This window comes from Cricetulus griseus (assembly GCF_003668045.3).
Source record: "Cricetulus griseus strain 17A/GY chromosome 1 unlocalized genomic scaffold, alternate assembly CriGri-PICRH-1.0 chr1_0, whole genome shotgun sequence".
NCBI classification, from domain to species: Eukaryota; Metazoa; Chordata; class Mammalia; order Rodentia; family Cricetidae; genus Cricetulus; species Cricetulus griseus.
In genome coordinates, this window is record NW_023276806.1 from 165,697,687 (window position 1) to 165,723,827 (window position 26,141).

Below are 26,141 nucleotides of genomic sequence, written 5' to 3' on the forward strand. Positions count from 1 at the left end.
ATCAGGTTTTTGAAAACTTGCTGGTATATTTGCATGTACTGCATATGGTATAAGGTGGCTACTGTTTTGCATAATCATGGGTTTTTAACCGATGGGCTCCAAGAAATGTTTCTGTTTTTGTTTAGACTTGGATTATCACTTGCATTTATCTTCAACTGCTCCTATTTAATCCTCTCGTCAAAACTAAGGAGATCTGCGGGAATCCAGTGACTGATAATGTAAAAGACATCACAAAATTGGTAAGTAAGAAATGATTTGGGCAGCTATGACTCTTCCCTGTGCTTGCTGACCATAGACTTAGGGCAATCCTGCCCCGAGTTCATAGTTCTCTAAGACAAGGGTGTTGTAAGTTTGAAGGGCTTCTATAGAGCACATGAGAGATGTTTAGGTCTTGGAGGAGTTGTCTGTAAAAACTGGCCCACTGAGCACCAATGCAGGCTTTAGTTCTTTGCTGGTCTAGTCCCCAGCATAGACAGTGGCTGACTTTTCCCCGTTATCTGCTGAGGGAGTTTCTCCGAGTGACTATGTCTGTCACATGCCTTTCTGCTCTTGTAGGAAGTTTAGCTGCAGGACACCTATGATGGTCATGTTTCCCTATAAGCAAAAAGATTGTCATGTGTGGCAAGAGATTTGCTCCCAGTGAATGTAGCAAGAGGTGCTTCTCCCACACCCTAGAACCACTCACCTCCATGCTTGTCACACTGGAAGTCTTCCTTCAGCAAAAGTCATTCTGTACACATGTGGCTTGGCCGCAGCCAGCTTCCTACTTTGTTTTTCTTGATGCTTCTGTCAAGACTCAAGTCAGAGCAAAGCACAACTGGAATGCACTCTTGTGACCTAGGAGAGATGTTTTATACTTACTTGGGAGACCGAGTATGATTTCAGTATCATCAAAATTTGAGTTAGGCATGACGAAGTACACATTCAATGACTCAAGAAGCTGAGACAGGAAAATCATAAGGTGGATAACAGCCTATTTATAAAAGAAAGGAAAGCAAATTGAGTGAAAATTCCTTAACTACGAGACTCTCAGTTATTTAAAAATGAACTAGAGAACATAGGTGATACAAGAAAGGGGAAGAAATAAGAGTTGTTATATGGAGAAAATGAATAAAGTGCACTCATTGGTATTAATATATGAAACAGAGGAAGCTCTACCTTTAGATACACATTACTGGTTTATAGGTTGATTGTGGGTGTGTGTGTGTTGTTCATAACAGAACTTTAAAATAGAAACTGAGTTCTGTAGTTATGGTTTGGCTAACTTAGCTTCAGTGAAGAATTACACACACACACACACACACACACACACACACACACACACACACACACACACAATTTATTCAGATTCCTTGGCATGCCAAGACATTCCAGATTTAAAAGCATTCTTGCCCAGTGTGCACAAGGCCCGGAGTCTGTTCCCTAGCGCTGAAAGTCATAAAATAGCTGACAGTGTATGCATGTTTCACGTGAAGGTCTGGTGAGCAAAGTACTTGCCACTATTGGCTCTCCAGCTCAGTGTCAAGTACCAGATATATGGGGGTGAGGAGGAAGTAGTTTTGGAAACATAGATCATGGCCCTTTTCTTCAAGTTTCCCATTAATTGGCAACCCAAGAGATATTAAAAAGACAATCTGTGTCTATATACTAAGTTTTGTGTATATTAATAGAAGATGTTAATTTGTTGAACCACCCGTCCACCTTGTGTGTTGGGTATGTGGTATTAGCTAAGTAAGTGCTTTATTCTTGAGTACATGCATCACCAGCACAAAATTCAAGTATTTGGGAAATTTGTTGTTTTCTTTTGTATATGTGTGTGTGTGGTTTTTTGTTTGTTTGTTTGTTTGTTTGCTTCATTTCTTAAATTCAGACTTTCCTGTGTAGACTACCTTGAACTCATCGAGGTTGTGATCTTTTTAATTCATGCCATCATACACCAGGCTCATTGTCCTAGTTTTCCTTTCCATTGTTGTGAGTAACAGAAACAACTTTAGAGAGAGGGTTTATTTGGCTCAAAATTCGAAGTTATAGTCCACCACTGAGGGGAAGTCAAGATGGCAGGGACTTGAAGCTCCTGGTAACATCATGCCACAGTCAGCAGAGAGCATTAAATTAATACATGGGTGCCAGCACTCAGTTCACTTCCTTCATTCTAATACAGTAGGCATTTCAGGCCCAGGGAATGGTGCCACCCACAGTGGGTAGGTCTTTCCTCTCCAATTAGAGCAACCAAGATAGCCTGCCACAGATATGCTTACAAAGCAACCTCATGTTGAGACTCCCTTCCCCAGGTAATTTTATGTGGTCTCAAGTTGACAGTTAAAACTAACCCTGACACTCATCATCATCCATTGTTATTGGGTGAATGGAGAAGGCACAGGCTGCACTTTGATGCACATCACCATTGCTTGAGGAGCTTGTGAAACATTGGGCTCTGATCCAGGGAACTGATTCAGTATGTCTGGGAAAGTGTCCAGGCACCTACATTTTTCATGAAGTTCTGTAAGGAGGTTTCAGAACAGCTTGCTTTAGATGGCCTATTCTGTCAAAAGCTCAAGGTGCAGCTCAGGGCTAGAAAACTTCCATGTGTGATGCCATAAGTTCAACATTGAGTGCTGCAAAAAGTAAACGAATAGACAGATAAATAAATAAATATTAATATAAAACCAATCTAGAGGTCATTATCTTTGCTGTATATTCAGTCCCAATTCTTATCTCCAAGTGATTCTATCTTGTATAGATTTTAAGAATATTGGTTAACACAAAGTTCCAACATACGCTTTAAAGTAGGTCACTGGAAAATAACCTCCTGGAGCTGCTACTATATTGGTGGATGCTGAGAATAAGTTTGAGGTGCCACAAATTTCAAATAGGTGGTCACGAGCTAGAGAGATGCTCAGAGGTCAATAGTACAAGCTGCTCTTTTGGATGACAGGGTTCTGTAACTCCAGTTCTCGGGGATCCTATACCCATTTCTGACCTTGACACCAGGCATACACATGGTGCAGAGGTAAACATTCAGACATGCAGAAACACCCATACACACAAAATGAAATAAATTTAAAACAGGTGGTCCACTTGTCGGAAGATGAGGCATATCTGACCACAGGCTGAACATATGGTGATGAATTGCAATGCTTAAGAGAAGTTCCTTGTAAGGTGTTGAAGGGACACGAATTAATAAGCACCACTTCTTGTAAATGTCAAAGTGGTATTTTCGAGTAGCACAGGTGGGTACTACAAACACTTTCCAAGACTCTCTGTTCTTGTCTTTGTTTGCCAAGTATTACCTTTTTATTTTTTATTTATCTTATTTATTTATTTATTTTGGTTTTTCGAAACAGAGTTTCTCTATGTAGCTTTGGAGCCTGTCCTGGTACTCACTCTGTAGACCAGGCTGACCTCGAACTCACAGAGATCCTCCTGCCTCTGTCTCCTGGGATTAAAGGTGTGAGCCACCAATGCCCGGCAGGTATTACCTTTTCATAATAAGTCGATATTGTAATGAGTTAATTTTAATAATAAGTTGATACATTAACAACAACAACAACAACAACAACAACAACAAAAACTCCAAAAGCATTAAGAAGCAGAAAGAAAAGGAAAGAAGAAATGCTTGGAAAGGGGCATTTGTTAATATAGACAGTAAAATATAATTTCTAACTTTGAGCAAAAATGTTAATATCACTGAACAAGAAAAAAAGGTTTAATAGCTGGGCGGTGGTGACACACATCTTTAATCCCAGCACTCAGGAGGGAGAGGCAAGTGGATCTCTGTGGTTCAAGGTTCTACAGAGAGAGTTCTAGGACAGGCTCCACAGAGAAACGCTGTCTCGAAAAAAGAAAAACAAAAAAAGGTTTTCTGCCTTCCAGCATTTGACTTGGGAAAAACATCCAAGAGTTCCTGTAGTGAAATAAATGTTTCCTTGGATATTTTATATTAAGACATTTGAAAATAAGTCAAATTAGGAAAAAGGACTCTGAGGGTCACTTGTAACTGAATTAAGACCTATACAATTCACAGCCTATATTTTATGAAGAAGGAAACTAAAATATATAAAACAACCCTTGAGCACAGGGAATTATTGATGGGGTTTGATAGATTCACTCTCTGAATTACAGTGTGAGTGCCCCACTGTACCTGTATAAAAAACAGCAGGGCCAGCAAGATGGCTCGGCAGGCAAAGTCACTTTATAACAAGCTAGCCACCCAGGTTCTATCCCTGGGACCCAATATGGAAGAAGAAGAGAACTGACATCCATAAGTTGCCTTCAGACATACACACACACACACACACACACACACACACACACACACACACACTAACTGTAATTAATTTTTTTTAAAATTCCACAGCATAGCATAGGATCCCATCTGTGCTGATGTGTACATTGGTTAAAATAACACATTTTGGCGCATCTGAGTTTACATCCAAGTTCTTTGACATTAGATAAGTAATTACCTTTCTAAATCTCAGTTTCTACTTCCCAGTTTTGTGGTAGATATTAAATAAGGTTTTTGTTTTTTTATAAAAAACAGTTATCACATAGTTTCTCTCCACCTCAGTTTTCTTGCCACTTACAATAAATTAATTGTGCTTAATCCTATCAAATGATTGTGAGAATTGAAATTAGGAGTGTCTGGACCAGCACCTTCTGATGTTCAGCCATTTATGGTGGTAGTGCTAGTATACCGGATGTAGAAGGGAATGTAAAGATGATCTAAACAAAAAAGAAACTGTAGTGTAGGAGAGGTGAAGCCCAGCTCTGGGGCCCTTAACCTCTTCTGTGCCCTCAGGAGCAATAGCTGTCAGTGGTCCCTAGAGCTACCAAGACCTTTGATTTGTTTGGAGATCTATGCTTCCAGATAAAACTTGGCTTGACGCAGGTGAGGTTTTGAAAGATTGCTCAAAAGCTACTGCTGTCACCAAAATTGGTAGTCTAGAGCAGAAAAGCTCCACCAGTTTCTAGGGCAGCTGTGTGGGCCCCACTACAGAGTGCTGAGGTGTGGTTCCTGTAAGTGGGCCTAGGCTTGCTAGGCTACAAAGTAGGATAGAGGCAATTCACCAGATGCCACAGTGCTTATGTAGGTTTGTCTCTGGTGTGTGTGTGTGTGTGTGTGTGTGTGTGTGTGTGTGTGTGTGTGTGTGTATTTTAAAGATAAGCATTTTCTGTGCTAATCGAGCAGCCCCATTCCTTCCAATGGGAGGGACTGCTGAGAATATGGAGGCATAAAATTACAGAATTTCTATTAAGGAATGGTAGGGCACAGCATGCTGGTGGAAGCTGGTGACACAGAGTGGTTTAAATACCATTGAATAGCTGTTCATCTGCCCATGGGCAAACTACTGGACCCTTTTAGGAATCACTTTTCTGAATGTTGAAGCAAGGAATATGAGCACCACAGAATCCTTAATGTTTCAAACTCTAAATTGTACTTTCCTATCCTTTATGTTCATTTATGAGGGAGCTTTCCTCACTTCTCAGAGAAGTCCGGGGCCTCAGGAAGAAGATCTATTATGATTAGAGAATTTGGCAGCCCTTCTGAGCTTTATATTACTTTATTCTGCACTAATTAGGTTGTACCACCTACAATAAATCAAACATGCCCAGACCAAAGGGAATTGTATGGAAAAAGAGGTTTTGCAGGCGTAACCCCGGTGCATTTGTTGTGACGGGAAGAACGTTGAACTCTCACTATGTTTTTCCTTTGGGCTCACAGCCGTTTCTCCAGTGGAGATCATTCCCTTGTACTCCCTGCCAGCTGTGTCCTTACAGTAGGTGACAACTTGCACTATACCCACAGACCTAAAGAATGTTTGCTTGGGTGATTCTCATGGCTCACGAGCACATGATTTATAGCTTTATATTTTTTTCTTTTAATTTCTTCTTGGACATTTTGTACTGCCTCTATGGTCCCCACAGCTTTTATTTAAAATCCTTCTGGCATGTTTACTTAGCATAATAGTCCATCTATTTACAGAACATTTTGCTCTGTTTTTGAAAAAAGTTGCAAGACTTGTTTTAAATGGCAAACCCAGACCTACCTAAGGAAAGTGTCGAGTCTCCAGGGAAAGGATGGACTTGAAAAATTCTATGGACAGTTGGGATACAGTGCTTCATGTTTGTCACTGCTCATGTAGGAAGGCATCCAAATATTGAAATAGTTCAAGGGGATTCTTTCCATCTGTTCTCCCTAGTCTTCATCTGTGGTACTCTTTTCCCTTCATTTGGGAGAATTTAGTTACATGTGAATTTTTAAATCTTTTTACCTGGTTTGTTTAATCTTTGAATATCTGCTGAATCATGATTTGTCTTTCTCAAAGGGTTTTTTCTTGTGGTAGATTGATATTCATAATTGATAAGGCATTGCCAGCAGCCTGTGGTAAACATTTCAGCTGTTGTTTGTGAATTACCAGAGTAAGACAATGAATTTTGTTTCTTGAACCACTTTTTCTCATTGTGACTGGAAGCTATTACATTTAGAAGCTATATGACTATAACTTAGCTGGAATCATCATAAGGTATATATATGTATCCTGTTGTGTTCCTGTTGCTAATAGCATAATAGTATCTCAGAATTGGTCATTTATGAAGAGTTCTAATTTGGCTCATAGTTTTGGTATACATCAAAGACTGTAGCTAGTGGTTCTGTTTGCAGAGTCCTAAGACAGAGAAATAACACAGAAAACAAAGCTAAGACCTGGTCAAGCTGGCTTATATGGCAATCATATTCTTGAGATAGCCAGTTCATATATATATTATATCAAGAGAGCAACCCACATTCCTAAGGACAGAATCCTAGCTACCTCTTAAAGGTGCCTCATGTTCCCACCATCTTTCACAATTAAATCTCAGCAAGAGGGACTGTTGAGTTAATTTAGTGAACAAAGATGTTTGCCTGAGGACCTATGTTGAAACCCTAGGACCTCCAGGAGGAAGGAGAGAACTGACTCCCACAAACTGTCTTCTGACTTTCACACGTGTACACATATGTTGGGGAGGGTCAAAAGACAAAGGGGGGACAAAAGGGGAGTTTTCTGAAGTCGTCATTTTAGTTTTTAAAATGACAATTCAAATCACCCAGATACCATTGAAAAATTAATGGTAGCAGATCTAGTTAATTAGATTTTTAGACATTACTAATAGGAAAAAAGTTGTCCAAAGACACTAAAAAGTGTTTTTCTTGAAGTATACTGAGAACCAAAAGCCACATTAGAGAAAGCTGACCAAACTGAGATGGATGTGTTGAGAATTCTCTGCTTCAGCCGTGATTCTTAAACATCTCTGCTTCTGATGAGACCAAAGATCATGACCTTTTTTCTCAGAGAGGTCAGAAAAGGAAAACATTGCATAGATGGTGCCAAGGAAACCATGAGTCACTACTGTGGACTTGAGAGAAACACTGAGACCATTAGGGTCTTGTAACAGATGTTCAAGTGCCCATTGATTGCATGACTTTTAGGGACCTTGATGACATTTGAGTCATGAGAGCCAGACATTTTAGATCAGTGACCCTGAGATGGAGTTAAGTGTACCAACTTTGTGTTCTTTTCTCTTGAGTCCAAATACCTGCAGGGGCTGGTGAGCAGCCAGTGCCAGCTTGCCTTGCCAAGACCTTTTCCTTGGCAAAGTTTTGAGCCTTTCCGAAAACTCTTCTCCTTTGCTGTTTTTTTCCAATGTCACCAAGTGCGGTCAATCCTCAGCCATCCAAGGAAGACTGCAAATGGGTCCTTCTAGTACAGTTAGTGCATCGTGTGGTCCCTGCCACCATCATGTTACCTCTGAAGAATCCAGCCCATGTATGTCCCCGCTCTTCTCCTCCTCCTGCTCTCTTTCTTTCCCCCTTTCTCTTTCTCTTCCTTCATCCTTCTATCTTTTCCTCTTCCATTGACATTTCATGTAGCCTAGGCTGGCTTGAATTCGCCATCCCTCCATGTAGTCTGTATCTGACTTTGAACTCCTGATCCTCCAGTCCTCACCTCCCAAGTGCTAGGACTACAGGTGTGCACACCAACAGTTAGCTTTAGTACTGCTTTTCTAGAGATTTCTGCTCTCTGTGCAAATGTTGAACAATGTCCAGAACGCCCCTAGTGACTCTATAACTCTCTGCTGATCTCAGACATCTCCATTTTTCCATTCGTACTTCTAGACTATTCATCCTAAATTTACTGCCCCTTTCCTTCCTTGCTTGCCAGAAAGTTAAACCAGACTTAATCTTAGTAATTATCCACTTAATCCTCTTTCACAGACAAAGTGGAAAGTCCATGGAGATAATGTGATGTCCCTAAGGGCCACTGTTCCCATTGAGTGGTGCTGCCTCTCACAGGAATCTGTTTGCCTGCTATTCAGCTATCCTTCAAATGTCTCTCTAATTCAATGTCTCTTTTCTATCTAGTCTCTCAAACATACCACAATCTTTTCATTGATAGTTTTGTATGCAGTATTCCCCCACTTTATTGCATTCTACTATATACCATGTCCAAACCCTCCCTACATTCCCTCCCTCCTTATTTTCTTTCCATCATTTCCTTTCTTCCACCGTGGATTTGGTGCCCTATAACCTAGAAGGGCTGCATACACATCCTGTATCTCTGGGGTCGCACACTGATGACTATCCCTCTGCTTCAGCCTCCAAAGAGCTGAGAATCAAGGCATGCATCACCATGATGCCCAGCTAGCCTTTAGTATGAGTTATTTAATCCTCATAAATCCTTTAGCCACAGTCTAGTCTAATTTCCATTTATGCACATGGAGATGAAAGATGGAGTGGTTGGAGTCACTTCCCACACCTCAGTTAGCAGGTGGCGGGCCAGCATCCAATGTAAATGTCTGTCTTCAGATCCTGCACTGTTGGCCCCAACTTCAAACTCCTCACCTTCAAGTAATATCTGTCTGTCAGGTTGAAGGCTCTCTTTTCTCTATAAAACTTTCCACGGCGATCAATAAACATAGAGACATGGAATTTACTTCTGGGTTATTCATATTTTCTCAGTCCTATTCAACATACTGCAAATGTTGAGAAAGTAATACAAGGACTTATGAAACGATCATAAATATCTACAGCTCTGTTTTTTCAAATTTTCTTCCAAAGGTAATTGGAAAGCAAACAAGAAAAGCCAAGTGCTAACAAGAGCCTTCACAGTGGCTTGGTGGGCAGACAGCAGCTCAGTTAGTCAGGGTTTTTTCCTTCCTCCAGGTCCTCCTGGTACCTCTGACCTTGGAGAAGCCACTTAACCTCCATACCCTCATACTTCCTTCCCCAGTCTCATTTGTGAAATAGGCCTAATAAGGCATGTCTCATGGGGTTACAATAGTGACTGTATGAAAACACACTATGAATTGTAAAGCCGTGTTCAAATACAGTCTCTTCTTTCTTTTGGTCTCACCATGAACCAAATAGCTTAGTGGGAGCTGCATCCTCTCGCTGACACAGTGGAGATGCTAGTGCCCTGGACATAGACATTTTTTGTGAGGTTTCCTTGGCTTATTTAAATCAACTTTTGTGTGTTAATTTTTCATAAAAATGAAGTTGGCCAGCATCTCCCTTACCTCTGTCTTAAGGTTTTTAAACACTAATTCTAAACTTCGACTTTGAAAAGTGATACAAACCAGCTCTTCAGCAACCTGTGTTCAGCATATTACCATTCCTTGTGTGTTCCTCATGGAATGACTTTAATCTACATGGTTAGTCCATCATGAACTATAAATAACTCATGCCTGTTAAGGTATATAAGGTATACACTATGTCTTTGTTGATGGGGCTTGTGTACAATGACTGTGTTGTTTTGCTTTGCAAAGTTGGGGTAAAGATATAGAAGACAAATGAAATAATAAAAGCATGGTAGAAAGGTTGAGAAGAAGAAAGTTAAAGTGTAGAATGCAAGAGTTAACTCCTAAAATAAATAAAACAGCACCACCTTCTACAGAAGCCGGGGTTTATTTCCAGTTGGCAGTGAGAATAGTATAAGTTGGATAATAGTTTCACAAAGGTTCCAACATGTGTCACCATGCTAGGCTAGTATATAGCATTTTACATGTAGACTGTTAGGTACAGTCTATTCCAACGCACATGGGGCCGAACACTAGATGACCATGTGCAGTTGAGCCATGCAGCAATGCATCTTCCGTTACTGGGAAAGCCTGGATTCTAGTCCACAAGTAACGCCTGAGAGGCTAGTGACTTCAATCAGGTGATTTGGTCTTACTTGTTAAACAGAGATACCAGTGCCTAGAATAGCATGAATTTTTGAAAACTGCTAGACCCCTTTGCTATTAATCATCACATGTATTGCAGAAATCCCAATTGTTAAATTTGTCCACTGAAGGCAAAATGGGTGAGCGGTGGAATAATGCCACTGTGGGATTAATTACTATCTTAGTTTTGCTCTGTTCACTTGTGTTTACCTGACATTTTCTCACCAAATTGCTTTCAGATTCTAAAAGCTATTGGCAAGACCAAGAAGCAGCTATGTCTTATGTCATAGTAAACTTGTCGGAGATAACCTACCCTTGTAAATATGCATGTGATCCCAGCTTCCTATAGGAACAGTGAAGACAGCAGACAGAGGATAAAGACATTATACGCCTTTGAAACAGGTTTCCTAGCTAGTTCTCAATAAAGTACATGGGTTGCTATTTTACAATGTGTTTGGCACATTCACTTACCTGATAACAGGTAACTGGATCTGTTTTATAAATGAAGGAAACGAAGAGAGTTTAGCTTAATTCCAAACTCTTCTAGTGTGATCCATCAGCCCATTGCTGATTCACTGATACCAGCTATATCTATTGCTTTAAGCGTGTTAGATGTTTTTCAGAGCCCTTAGAAGTTAACCAGGTTGATGAAGCATGTCATGTAACTGAACCAAGTCCTATCTAAACCTTTCTAGTTCTTTTTTTTTTTTGATTTTTCGAGAGAGGGTTTCTCTGTGTAACTTTGGAGCCTATCCTGGCACTCGCTCTGGAGGCCAGGCTGTCCTCAAACTCACAGAGATCCAAATGCCTCTGCCTCCCGAGTGTTGGGATTAAATGTGTGCGCCACCAACGCCCAGCTAACCTTTCTAATTCTAATGTCCATTTCTTACAAGAGTAGCCTTGTCCTCTGGAAGCTTTCCTCCCTCTTCCTAAGATCAACATGGGACCCTTCCAGCTAGAGTGTTTGTCAGCATCCCCACAGGACTTGTTAGATGAAATGCACATCTGCTGAGACTTGAGACCTTGTACATCTAGAAGTTTCCTTCTTCGTCCTGACCTATCGCCTTAAGAATTACTGACGAGAAAAGCATAATAGCCTTACATAGAAATAAATTGGAAAGTTGTCCTGAAGGGGAATTCCTGGACTACAGTGGGAAATGAAGATTCATGTTACGTTTTCCAAAACCCAGTAGAATTAATAAAGTGATGGTTTTAGGTTCTCCTCCAAGGTCCGTGACTAGCCATGGGTAATTGACTAGGTTTCCAGTACCAGGTATGGAATCTATTTAGCCACCCATGATCAGTTTGAGAATTCAAAAGTTTTTGTTTTGTCACTGTGTTTTGGATTACAAAGGGGAGTGGAATGTAAATTATATAACAGGTGGAATGTATGGATTGTCTCAAGGAATTCTTTTGTATTTACTCACTTATTTATTGGTCTCTGTAGGTGGCAAATCTTCCAAATGACTATATGATAGCCCTCAACTATGTCACCGGGATGGATGTTTTGGTATGTAATCTGTACATTTCTGAGTTGTATTTTAGTAGCTAATGGGGGAAACGGGATCATCCACACTAAAGAAATTCTCTACTCTTTGTCTTGATTTGAAGATGATATCTGTAGGTTTTGAGTTATACAAGTTTTTAAAAATGTTTGCCTCAAGCCATTGCTCGATTAACAGTGGGCATTCTAGCTTGTATTTTAGGCCTGTAAACTAAAAGGAATCTGACCTTTGTTATACTTAGCAACTTATGTCCCCTTCTCCGCTGAACATCTGCCAAAGGGGCTTGAATATAAAATCATGTTAATTAATTATTTTCCTTGACAATGTCTCCTACATAATACACACACACACACACACACACACACACACACACACACACACACACGCACACATATACGGTACAAGTTGTTCTGAGCTGGAATTCTCTGTTTTTATGGAAGTTCTTGGATGTTAATCTGTTGATAAACTCCAGTAGACTTATGTAGACCAAAATAATACAGAGTAACTCTGCATGCTTTTACACAATAAGACCTCTAGGTTTGCCATACTAAAACATGTAATATTAATGCTGTTATACTGTGTGCTCCAGCTTGCAACTTAGTCACATGTTTTCAACATACATGCTGTGCATGCTGATTCACTGTAGCTGGTGTAACCCTGAAATAAATTTAAAGCCATTTGGGCTTCCCTCTCCTTTGCAACTCCCATATTTCCCTATACCAAATGTTCACCATGTGTGTTGGTTATCCATGTGGTGTTTCTGGGTTTTGTGGATCAATCAAAATGATTACCAGTTTAAACATACTAGTGCATTCTTTAAAACGCCTTTCAAGTACTACACGAGGTTTTCATTTCAAGAGACTGTCCGTGGCTATACTTGTTTTACTTGGTGACCATTTTAGCATGAACTACTGAATGTTCTTTAGAACTCCCTAGAACATGGATCTTAAAGCTGGACCACCATCCTTGAGCCTGGCCACCATCTGTCAATTCAGGTGACAGAGCTCTCTGCAAATAGAAACATAAAGTAGAGTGAGCGGCTTGAAAATTAGTCAATGCAGTCGTTTGATCACATAGTCAACAAGTGAACACAACTGAGCCTGTGCTCACAAGGTTAAAAACCTAGCCTCAGCATTCATTCAAGTACTTGCCCAGCATATGTAAGGTCCTGGATTCCATCCGCAGCACCAAAAAGAAGATAATGAAAACGTCTTAATAAAAATTGAGAGAAGAGTACGTAACGTTTTTGTAACATTTCTTTTTTCATTTTCAAAATGAAGGATGTCACTCCCCCTCCCCCCAACAAAGGTGAGGGAGAGCCTCTAAATTAGGCAGACTATTATTATTCATATTTTACAAAAGACTCAAGGAGGTTTGCAGCCCAGACTTATTTTGACCAGGGTTCTACAGCTTGAACATGACAGACCTAAGAAGCATACACCACCACCACCACCCCACCCATCTGACTCTTAACCCTGGGTTACTGAAAATGGGCATGTGAATAATTACAGTGGTGAGCCAAGTGTTAGAAGGAGGTTTCTAGGTAATAAAGACTCCTCGCTCTTGACTGCAGCCCCCTTGAGCCTGGCAATTGCCAGACTTGCTCAAAGCAACCCCGAGGCTCTTTGCTAAAGCAAGTGTTGGGCGGGAATAACTAAATAGATGATTTTGTGCTGGTCTCATCATAGATGGTGCTAAATCATAAATTTCAGTATGAGCTGGTGATAGCTAGAGCCAGGCTTGTAAAAATAAAGCCGACTGATTGCCACATATTTTGTGTGTGTTTCTGCAATTGAGAGAAACCTGCTATTATTTGGTCTTGGCACGCTATCATGGAACTACTGAGAAACATTGTTCTTGGCCACTGCTGTTGGCAGGAAAAGCAATCTAGTGTGGAGGGCTTAGCATAGAAACTGGGGTCTTACCCTTTACCTTCGTTTTAAAGGGTTCATTTCTGCCAAGACCAGAGGCGTTTCCCAGTTGAGTGGCCTGTGGTGATTTGTTGGTGGTCAGAGCCCCAGCTGCCTAATCTTTTGTCTTTAAACAATGGAGGGTGGAGTGGGACTTGATGCCAGAAAGATTCCCTGGGGCCAAAGCAATAAAAGTCAGCCTTGGGCACTGGGCAGGATACTGTTTATTTTTCACTTTTATTATAAAAACCAGCTAAACACTGAAAAGGAAAAGTCTACTTTCCTCACTCAAGGGCCTTAGGAAGTAACCTAGCAGATCTTCTCTCAGAAATAGCAGGTTGTGATCATCCAGTTATATTTGAGTCTACTGATATTCACCAGTTCAAAATCCTCACAACTGTAGAATGGGTAGGATTTTCCCCTCAACTTCTGAAGTTTAGAAATACCTGAATGAACATTGCTGTCTCTTTCATTCACCTAACAGTTACTATAGAAAGAATGGACATGGGGTTGCTGAAGCTGTGTGTGTTCTAAAGTGTGTAGCAGTCCATAGACCAGGAGGTGCTGGAAATTATCATTTTTTAATTATATATATATATACATATATATATGTATATATATATATTTTTTTTTCCAAAGAAAAAGAAAACTCTCTGTGTGTATGTGTGTGTACATAATTCTTTGGAAATGCCTTTCATTATGCAGAGTAATTGCAAGAATATTAGAAGAACACTATATGCTCTAATCCAGGTTCAACTGCTTTTTTTTCTCCCTCAACATCCATCTGCTTTATCAAGGTTTTCTTTTCCTATATAAATATGTCTCATATTATCTTTCCAAATAAATTGTGGCCATTTGCTTCTAAATACTTTAGTATGTGTTACTCTGTTTTGTTTTGGTTTTTGGTTTTTCAAGATAGGGTTTCTCTGTGAAACAGTCTTGGCTGGCCTGGAACTCACTCTATAGACCAGGCTGGCCTCGAACTCACGGAGATCTGCCTGTCACTGCCCAGCTAGTATGTGTTTCTTAAGTAGAGAATAATTATCTTCCCTATCAGCAAGGCATTTTCTTCTCTAGTAAATTTAGCAACAGTCATTATATCTTAATGTATTGGCTGTCTTCAGTTTTAATCTCTTCGTGTTTTCATGTCTGTTCTTCTGGTAAAGGTCCATTTCATGATCATGATTTACATTTTAATTTTTATTATTTTAAATTGTGGGTGCACATACATGCACACACACACACACACACACACACACACACACACACACACACACACTCACACGAGTATAGGTGCTATGGTGCTAGACATGGGTGCTGGAGAACTGAACTTGGAGCATGGACCAGAAGTATATCTCTTAAGTGCTGAGCCATCTCTTCAGTATCATGATCTTAATATCAAGAATAGTGACCTCCCCCCAAAGATATCATAGTCCAGTTAATTTATCTCGCTACAGGGACTTTGAAGAAGTAGTTCAGTTAAGATTTCTAGATGAGATTAGCTTGGACTATCAAGAAGTAGTTCAGTTCAGATTTTATTGGCAAGTGGGCCCAGCCATTGAATGTAATTGCATCCTTATCAAGGAATCTGATCTGAGATAGAGAGGGAGATTTGCAAATGTTCCTCAACTGGCTTTAGAGATGAAAGCAGTGGCTACAGGAGTACTGGTGGGTAGCCTGTAGGAACCGGAAAAGGCAGGACAAAGTTCTCCCTCAGTACCAGTGAATGACTTAATTTTACCTCAGTAAGATTTATTCCGTATGTCTGCCCTCAAGAACTGTAAAATGAACTTCATCTTGTCTGCCAGCTTTGTGGTAATTTGTTCTAGCTACAATAGGAAATCAACAGATTCTATCTTAAAGTCCCCTTCAGAAGTCCCTCAGCCTTTGTCTTCATGGCAATGGAGCCTTCCTCCTGATAAAGCCTTCCCTTGGAAATGTGATTGTTAGCTCTTACTGATTCTGTGGAATTTAGGCATTCTAAGCCATGGTGCCACTTGATGACACTTGATCAGATTGTCCCTTCCAGGTCCGAATGCCATCTCCCACAAGGCAGCTTGTTTCTCTCCCCAAGAGAGGGTGTGCACCTGATTTCTGTGCATGTAGCCATTAGCAGTCTTGGAGACACTTTAAGCCCACATTAACCCTGCTCCTCATCTCAGTTTATAGCTACTGACCTTTATTACCTGAGCTAATCTCCACTGGTACATTGTTTTCAGTTTTTGTTTGTTTTGGTGTTTAGGATCAAACCCAAGACTGTGCTCATTCCAGGCACACTGAGTCATAGGCCCAGTTCATAAAGTATTTTTTTTTAAAGGAATAGCTAAGAGGGAAATGATTGATGAGGGCCTTTATTATTACTGGGACAGTAAGCTTCCTAGCTGTCTTTCTCTGTAGCTCTCCTCTGACACAAACAGGTTCACTCTGTGAGGCTCTTTCAGCGGCTCTGTGTTCTTTTGTTCTTCACCATCCCAGGACTTGTTATTGGGTACGTTAGTTAGTTCTTGGTTTGACAAGAAAGACTTCAAAATGATTATACAATTGTGGATCTATCTCTCCTGTATATCTGCTGAATGATTTCCCATTCATCTTCTGAAACAGGAAAAGGCAATATTGCAACAAGGACGCAGAAGTTTCCTGATTGGATACAGGGCTATTTGATTTATATCTTCCCCTAGCCAACGAATTTCATAAAAATGAAGACTATACATACATGTTGTATTCTTTCAACATGCTATTCTATACCTGCAGTATTTTCTGAGTGGTGGGCATTTAATAAATATTTGATGGAAGGATGCAAGGAAATGAAGTAGAAACATTTCCCTGATGTGTCATCACTTGTCATTTCCTTGAGGTCCCAGGTGATGTGATGGCTGGATGCCTGCAACTCAGCTCCAAGTATCTGAACCTCAGCAAGGCTCCTATGCCTTGAAACTTGTGCCCATGCCATAAAGTCTTGGTTGTAAGAGGTTTTAAGTTCTGAATTTGAGTCTTCTAATCTGTTTGTATGGAATCATTTCTGTTCAAGAACCATCTCCTTGTTCTAGTTTGCTGAAGCCAAATCCCTAAGCCTGATATTTATAAAAAAAGACTCTCCATAATCTTGGCTCCCCATGGTAATATCCATTTTTCCTCTACACAACTCATCACCCAGCCCGATGTATCACTGCCCCCTGAAGTCCTACCTGTTCTCCATTCCTGTGTTACGCTGAGGTTGCTTCCCCTTTCTAGGGATATCCTTGCTCCTGCCCACTTACCCTACCATGCAATTGTGGCTGTTTGGGAAGTGAACATATCTTAGCTGACGGCTCTTTTAAGAGCAGATTAAGGTCTTGCTTTCACACAAGGTCTTTATCTACATTCTAGACTGTGCTTTCTCTTCCCCTTTTAATATGGGACCCTAGGAAATTAGCACCACATAGAATCTGAACTGAGTGTTTTGATTAATACTGAAGACACAGTGGTCAGTGCACTAACCCTGTGTGTGCTGAAGGAATGTTGTCTTAGTATCTCTTGATTTCTGTGTAATTTCCTAAAAGATATTCATTGTGGGTGTAACAGCCTATTACTTACAGGGCAATCAACGAGTATGTGGTAGGCACTCATCTCAGAGTGTTGTAAGGAATAATTAAGATATTTTTAAAAAGCCTTATGTATGCCATGTGAATAACCATGCCATCATCATCATCATCATCATCATCTTCGTCATTATTATTTTGATGATGACAACTTGGCAGGTCTCATGGTCGAAGTCCTCCTGCCTCAGCCTCCCATGTGCTGGCTGCTGTTATACGGGTGTGCCACCATGCCCAGATGGCATGATGATGTTGTTGTTTTCTTTGTTTATTCTCTCTTAACTACAGAAAGAACAGGAATGGCCTCTTCACCTTGTTGGATTCCTTTCCATTCTCTAGGTGACTCAATGTGTGTATTCCTTACTCAAAAACTACTTCCTAGACAACATTTAATTGTAGTAAAGAAGTATTGAAGAAGATTATCTTACCACACTGATAAGGACAACCTTAGTCCTTTTTAAACAATAGTGAAATCAAGCTTAACTAGGAAAAGAAGTTGGGTGAATACTCCTTGTAAATATCATTCATAGATTACCAGATAGGGCGTCTCTCCCTCAGAATTTGATTGATATTGGCACTATACAAAATTTAGGCTCCCTAAGAAAGTATGAGGCTACCAAGTATGCTTTATTTACTGTGAGCCCATGAATCTTATAGTGACCACAATGAGACTGTACTTCTGAAACTGATGCAGAATCACGTGTTGGATTCTTAGAGGACAGAATATGCCAGACTTAGCAAGCCCCAAGGTGTTTCTATTGCGTTTTCTTCATGCATGGCTCAAATTGACTAGTACTAGTACTGCAGAATGGCTCCATCACACATATTACAGGATCCATGCATCTCCTTTTGAATATTTGGCTTTAGGAGTGCATGAACATTTTCATCATTGCCGCTAATATTCCCACTCGTGTTTAGAATACTGATAATTATATATGCCTTTCATTGTGTCTTTTCCTTAGTCATGTAGTGAAATCATGATATTTGGTGCCCACAGTCCATTCAAATCCCTAAGAAAATTCATAGCTAAATCACTAATAGCAGTGATCTGCTCATGGTACAAAGATGTTGGTTTAATGTCAGGAAGTCAATTAGCATTTTTGATTAATACAGATTACAAATGTATAGGAGTAGGAAGCACAAGCTGTTCCAGGAGTCTCAGACAGGACTACTCTAATTAACCTCCTATCATCTTACGAGTGAAATACTTAGAAAATGGAAGTCAGAAAGTACCAGGAAGGAAGATAAGATTATATGTAGTGTGGAGTCAAGGAAAAACTCAGGCAAATCTCCCTGTTCTAAGCAGTTTTTATTTCTTCTTTTGATCGATATATGTATGGATTAGAAAAAAAGGAAAGCTAATCAAACTATATGTCCTTTAGAAATGTACAAGCCATGTGTTGTCTCTGACATCTTGGGTTACTTTCCCAATCTTGTGCATTCTTTGAGTGAACGAGAACATTCTATCTTCTAATGACTGCTGTAAGTTAATATTTGTTTTCAAGTATTAAAGTTTTAATGGCCTCAGAAAGATAAGAAGCAGTGATAATGCCATTTTAAGGCAATGGAGAAAAGATTCTGTTTGTGATTTTGACAACACTTAATCATCTATTTCATAATCATAATCTTGGAAGAATTGAGAAACAGACTTCCTATCATCTCACAAATGAAATGCTTAGTCCACTGTGCTTTGTTCTCTTTGCAAATCATTGACTATATTTAATTAAAAAGAAAAAAAGAAGGAAGAGAAATTGCTTGATGTTCTAGTCAAAACTGGTTCCCCCTGCACTGCGCCCGACCCTGTTCCCAGCAGGAAGGTGAAAAGAGGCTGACAGTGAATACAAATTGTTTACTTTGGTTGTCTTTCCAATAGATCCAAGAGTCTTAAAAGCCGCTGCATAGCTGTGTAAACAGATTAGTGAATGCATGGGGCTGATTTAAAGATGCAGTCTTTTCAAGAGAACTATGCCACGAACAATAATGACTTTTGGATAAATATAGCAAGGGCTTAGAAATATGTGTATTTTTAACAGGATACCCAAAAGTGTATAGCAATTCTGGCATATGGTGGCATGTTTCTCTAATCCTAGTACCTGGGAGACAGACAGAGGCAGGAGGATCACAAAGAGGGGGTTCATCTGGACTTCATAGCAAGATCCTATCTGTGTAACAGGGTGGGGATAAAGGAAAGAAATGAATGAATAAATGGATGCTTTTTTTTTTGTTTGTTTGTTTGTTTGTTTTTCGAGACAGGGTTTCCCTGCCTTGGCTATCTTGAAACTCCCTTCTGAAACCAGGCTGGTCTCGAACGCAGGGAGATCCACCTGCCTCTGCCCACTGAGTGCTGGGATTAAAGGTGCACCACTACTGCCCGGCTGAATGAATGGCATTATGTCAAAGAAATTGTTATAATTAAGACAAGGTGTCCATGTGTTTGAAAGGATAAGCCCTGGGCTATCCCATTGCTCAGACTTGATTTAGGTCTATGAAAATGAGAGCAATCACAACTAAATAGAAAGGAGATGATGAAATTTTGTAAGCGGAGCTAAACAGAGCAGGTAGTGAATCTTCTGACATTTCCCCAGGTCTAAAGTAAGAAACAAATGAGCATAGTCTGCCATGGTAGCCAGGAGGTCTTGGGTGGGGGCATAGAAAGAGAGAAGAGAGAAAGAACACTTTTATTTTTTTAAAGAAACCACACAGGATAAAGGGGGACCTTAGTTCAAAACAAAGGAATTTAATTGTGGCAGAAGATCCAAGATGATAGACAAGAATATTGGTAGCGTGGTATAGAGCTAAATTATGGCTGAAAATTTGCATAGTGGTAGCTGATTATCCCGGTTGGTGATGGCTGTTCTACTGTATAAATGGTATTGTAGTGCGTGCTGTGTTCCTAGCCTATTGGCCCTTGCTCAGAAGGCTGTACCTGACAGTTCTCAGGGCCTGATGGAAGATGATACTCACATAATGGATCAACTTGGATGACTGACAGGTTTGAAAGGGATTTCTTAGTAACCCAAGTAGGAGCTTGGCAGTTTTGACATTTTTATGTTGAGTGCTTGCTTGCATGTATGTGCACTGTGTGTTTGCCAGGTGCCCTCAGAGGCCAAAAGAGGTCATTATGTCCCTGGAACCGGAGTTAGAGATGTTCCTGCGCTATCCTGAGGATGCTGGAAAGTAAACCCGAGTCCTCTGCAAAAGCAAAGGTGCTCTTAACCACTGAGTCATTTCTCCAGCCTCTAATGAATTTTTTTCCACTTATTCATATATCCTTTTATATGTAGTTTCTCAGCAACCCCCACATGCCCCAGAATACTCTATAGTAGACACACCACAGAGAACAAGACTTTTGTTTTTTTAAATGTTGTTCTTATACTATCTCCTTTATTTTTATGCTACACACATGCAATGTGTGATTGGGAGTTTATGTCGTTAGCCTGGAGTCTCCCAGCTAGACCTGAGTGCAGTAAGGCCTGATTCCAACTTCTAGGGGTTATCTAACAAGTGGGCAGAACTGGCTCTGTGAGCTGGGCCTGCTTGGCTTACTGTTCCACTATCACAACCTTGAAATTTTAGATAGTTTGTGAACAAACTGCTGAATGATAATTTTGAACAAGAAATACACTTTCACTTTGCACTTACTCCCACAAATAACACAGCTGGTTCTGTCACTAGGAAGAAGTGCTTCGATTCAGATCTCAAACCACGTTCCTACCCATGTAATCTCTCTGTCTAGAAGCCTTGAAACCTATCAAGACCTTCAGGTTAATTTATCTTAGCCTGGGAGTTCTTTCAGAGCTAAGACTCCCTTCCCCAGTAACTTTTGGTAATCCAACCTGTATCTAATGCTCATTTGAGGACACAGTGAGTAGAACATAAATAATCTTCCATAGAATTTAAGGCCATTAATAGGTGAGTTTTGTGTGGGGGGAGGGTGAGGCTCAATGTTGGCTTCATTTTCTTCCATGAAAGGGCAAAATCATTGAGCATTTCCTCTGATCTCCGTGCATTTGTTTATTTTGAAATGGTTGTTAAATCTGACTTGATTGGGACAAGAATTGACCTGCTGTATTCTAAGGAAATCCTTTGTCTTGTAGCCAGTGACTAAGGCACCAGCAGATTTGAAGAATACTCTGGGTCTGCTCTACTTTACTCATGGATGCTTGGTCTTCTCTTTGAATATCTTCCAGCCCAGTCACTGTTGGTTACGAGATATGGTAATACAACTGTCACTCAGCTTGACTGACCTTCTGGACAAGTTTTCAAATATTTCTGAAGGCTTGAGCAATTACTCCATCATAGACAAGCTGGGGAAAATAGTGGATGACCTTGTGGAATGTATGGAAGAAAATGCACCTAAGGTAATGTGGTAGCCATCAGAATCAATTTTTCTTCTACATATCTTAAGACCTTTCCTATTCAATGGCATTGATGGGATGAGTGCCTCCTGATTTTGTGTTATTTTGAATTATAAACTTTTAATTTAAGAATAGTTTAAGTTGAGTCCATATTCTGTAGTTCTATTGCAATGCTAAAATGGATATCCAGGCCTAAATATTGCCACCTAAGGTGAAAATATAGTAATGCTAAAACAATTTTGCTTTTGCATTTTTGTTTCATACTAATTGAAGTTCATACCACCTTCCTAGTAAGTTACAAGTGTACTTAAACCCAATGTTGCTCTTGGAAAACTCAGACAACTTACCCTGTTATCTGTGATGTAATTACCACACAGTGACAACAGCAGTGCACTTTGATTCCTCGTGCATCTTCAGGGTCATCACATGACTCTGCTCTGGCTTCTGAGGCTGTGAAACAGTAATGTGCCCCAGGACTGAAGGAAGTAACAGCAAGAGGTTCAAATTCTAACTCTGTCCCTGATCAATCTTACAAATCTTTAACTTTTCTGTATTTTACTTTCTTTATGTCTAAAATGGGTTGGTGGCACAATCCTTCTCCCAAGGATCAACCATAGAGTGTCTCTGATGAGTACTTTAGCAACAGATCCAGCAAAAATAAATGTAGATGCATCTTGATATTGTTATTTGTAGTACTATCTTTGTAATAGATTAAGTCTTGGAGGATTTAATTCAATGGTTCTCAATCTGTGCGACACATCCTTTTGGGACATTCTTCTTTTACAGGGGTTACATATCAGATACCCTGAATATCAGATATTTATATTGTGATTCATAACAGAATCAAAATTACAGTTGTGAAGTAACAACAAAAATAAGTTTATGCCTGGGGGGTCACCACAACATGAAGAACTGTATTAAAAGGTCACTGCATTAGGAAGGTTAAGGACCAGTTATCTAATTGGATAGAGGGTTCAACTAGCCAGTTTACCCTATTGAACTTCTAGAAGTCTAAACACACTTTTTTGAAAGACCTGACTGCTTTTAACTCTGTTCTAATCAAAACTCCAGCTACTTTTCAAGACTCAAGTCCTACTTAATGCTGTCTTTGCTTGGTGTTCTTGTCATATTAATAATCTCTTCATGACAGTTTACCACTTCTGTTGTTTCACTATCTAAATTCTAAACTTAGTACATACCTTGAAATTCACAATGTCTTAATATTGACTTATCTACGTACATCATAGTACTGTTGCAGATAGAATGACATTTCATTCATAACAAGTATGAATCACAGAAGAATGGGTACATCACAAGGTTATCACAAAGGAAATATCATGTATATTGAGGTTTTGAAGATTAATTTTGTTTAATAAATGGCAGTGTTGGATAAAGTATTATAAATAACAAAGAATGTGCATTCGCTAGTTATGACATTTTTACTAGAGTCCAAGACATTATAGATGTGTGCTATTAATACTATAAATATTGTTTATATGTTCCTAACATATTGGTATGATTTGAATCTTCAAGCTTTATATAAGTCAATCATACTATTTTTATGTGTTTCTTTTATCCAGTATTGTTTATAAGATATATTTTCATACACATAACAGTTGATTTTTTGTTGTGTATAGAGTATTCCATTATTATTGAGAATATCATTATTTATTAAGCCACACATCCATTGATTGAGGCAAGGATTACAAATACTGCTGCAACAGTTTATCTCTGTCTTATGATATATGTGCATGAGAGTTTCAGTAGGGTGTTTGCCTATTAGCAGAATTTCTAGATCAACGTATAAGAGTTTCCTGGGAGGCTGGGGAGATGGCTTGGCAGTTAAGAACAATTGCTGTTCAGGCAAAGGGTCCAAGTTTATTTAGTTTCTAGAACCTATGTTGAGACACTCACAACCATCTATAATTCCAACTCCAGGGGATGTGAGACCCTCTGCTGGACTCTGGGCATCTTTACTCATAGATGCACATACCACCACCACCCCCAACACATATGGACTCATTAGTAAGAAATTAAAAAAATTAAAAGAGTTCCCTTCAATTCAAATCCTTGTCTATATTTGGGATGCCCAGATGTAAATTCTTGGAACATGTGTTATGGAGGAGTCTTGTAAAAGCTAACACTCACTGGGAGTGGTTGAACATGCCTTCACATGCCTTTAATCCCAACATTCAGGAGGCAGAGGCAGGTGGATTGCTGAGTTTTAGGCCAGCCTGGTCTACAAATTGAATCCCAGGATAGGTAGGGGTGTTATACAGAGAAATCCTGTCTCAAAAAGTCAGTAATAATAATAATAATAATAATAATAATAATAATAATAATAATAGCTAGCACTCATACTTTAGTATTTTTTAAATTCTTAATTATTTATTGGAATCATTTCATTGTCTTGTTGTATTTCATCTGCTTTGTCTAGTTGCTTAGGTCATGCATTTGAGTCTGAGACTGATCTGATGCCATCATTATCCTCCTTAGCCATTTAAGTTGTGTCTATTAGAACAACTGCTCAAACTGTTGGCTTGTAAAGTTCAAATACTTGAATCTTGAGGACATAGTAAATTGTCCATTATTTTGATATCAGTCAAGTCTGTGTGTTATTTGAAAAATAGGATCTTGTTTACTTACTTCATTTATTCATTGCTCTAGAATGTAAAAGAATCACCGAAGAGGCCAGAAGCCAGACTCTTTACTCCTGAAGAGTTCTTCAGTATTTTCAATAGGTCCATTGATGCCTTCAAGGACTTTACATTGGCATCGGACACTAGTGATTGTGTGCTTTCATCAACTTTAGGTCCTGAGAAAGGTAAGGAATTTCAGCATTTCCAGTTTCAATGTACATAGAAAGCTAGGGCTTCTGTAAGACTCTACTGAATCAGCTGAGTGTGTTGCTATAATAAGAACATGTGTGCTTTTCTAATAAAAGAGCAATTATTGATGACCACTAATGATTATCATCTATTAATAATTAGAAAGATGTCAGTATCCAAGACCAAAACAATACTTGATATTTTTGAATTGAAGCATTGTGTGACTTACCAATCCATGATGGGGGCTCACATTATTATTTTCTTATCTGCTATTTGTTAGTATAGTAGAATTATGGTATTCTTCATCTCCAGTGTCCCTAATGTTCACTTCTCATATCTTTTCCTTAAGACTTGAATTCTGATCCTCACGAGTTAATTCTAATCCCTATTCTCCCTGAGCTGGGTCCCTATGATAGAACTAACTTCATTGCTTCCTTTTAAAATGTGACGAATTACCAACAACTTTTCATTATTCATTCATATTTCATTATTTCTTAGCATGTATATGCATGCAATAAATCATTGTCCTGGAAGATAACTATGGTGGATTTGTTGATGAAAGTGAGCAGCAGGGCTGAGTGTGGAATAAATAGGAACTGAATGATCTAGATTTGGGGAGCAGGCCCAGCACATACTCTGGTATTGCACTTCACCTTTTGGGGACTCTGTAATTCATATAAATCACCATGTAACACTGACACGTTATTGCTTTCTATTTAGATTCCAGAGTCAGTGTCACAAAACCATTTATGTTACCCCCTGTTGCAGCCAGCTCCCTTAGGAATGACAGCAGTAGCAGTAATAGTAAGTACACATATCTGACTTAATGCATGCATGGCTCCAAGTAGCCTCTATAGGAGTATTGCATGGACTTTAAAGAAATTTTTATACATTATTACTAATAATACTGTTCTATTACTGTTATTCCTTGTATGGTCTTCTTGACAATTAAAATCTGATTTATAGAATTGAGTTTCCCTAGAGCTTAAGATAATGATGAAGGAATTAGGCCAATAAACTTTCTGTAAGATTATTTTAAATAAGGCATGAAATTAATTGTAGAAATATGGTAAAGACTTTTTTTTTCAATCATGTAGGCTTAAAATAAACTTTGTGGGGAATGTCCCTGACCAAAATGGAGTTTTCAGATTTCAAGTGCATGTGCTAACTCTCTTCAGTTCCCAGGATATTTTCAGTTTTGTGTCTCAGTAGTTACTACTGCATGTTTGGGAAATTGGTGATGTTGTTATTTTACCTAAGAATGTATGTTGGAGGAGAATATACTTCTTTCCCTAAATTTCTGTCCTCTTCACCCAAGAACCCAGGTTCTTGGAAGCCTATGTCTTATTTTTCAAGTCTGTGAAATGATAATTACAAAGGTTATTGACTGTGCTGTGTATTCTTGGACCTCGTTTTTTACAGATTTATAGTAACTTACATCATTTTAAAAGAAAAATCTCTGAAGTACACGTTTTAGAATTTTTTTCCATCAAACCTTGACCTGAACCTAAAATAAAGCTATATATAGTCTTATATCCATCTAAAAGACATCGATACATTTCAGAGCATAGATATTTAATACGTTTGAGGGAAGGGTGCTGCCAGAACTCATTGGCTGGCAGTCTACAATGCCCAGTCTTTGCAGGACAACAATCTTCGGAAACCTAAAATTCTGAACTGCATTCATAACACTCCAGACCTCATAAGTTTCTAAAAGGGACTGGACTTTGTATGCCTGTGTCATCATAAGGGTTTTCTACTCATCTTT

General features: G+C 39.3%; 1 protein-coding gene across 2 annotated transcripts in view; it reads left to right on the plus strand.

The window, feature by feature from the left end:
* Kitlg (KIT ligand) overlaps window positions 1-26,141 on the plus strand; it is an 82,794-nt gene that overhangs the window by 36,278 nt on the left and 20,375 nt on the right. Inside the window, exons 2-6 of one of the 2 annotated variants that reach the window (XM_027394143.2) lie at window positions 126-239; window positions 11,645-11,707; window positions 21,378-21,548; window positions 24,213-24,369; window positions 25,094-25,177. In XM_027394143.2, the coding sequence (XP_027249944.1) occupies window positions 126-239; window positions 11,645-11,707; window positions 21,378-21,548; window positions 24,213-24,369; window positions 25,094-25,177 (589 nt within the window). The remainder of the gene's footprint in view (window positions 1-125; window positions 240-11,644; window positions 11,708-21,377; window positions 21,549-24,212; window positions 24,370-25,093; window positions 25,178-26,141) is intronic. The other variant, XM_027394144.2, reaches the window with a different exon arrangement.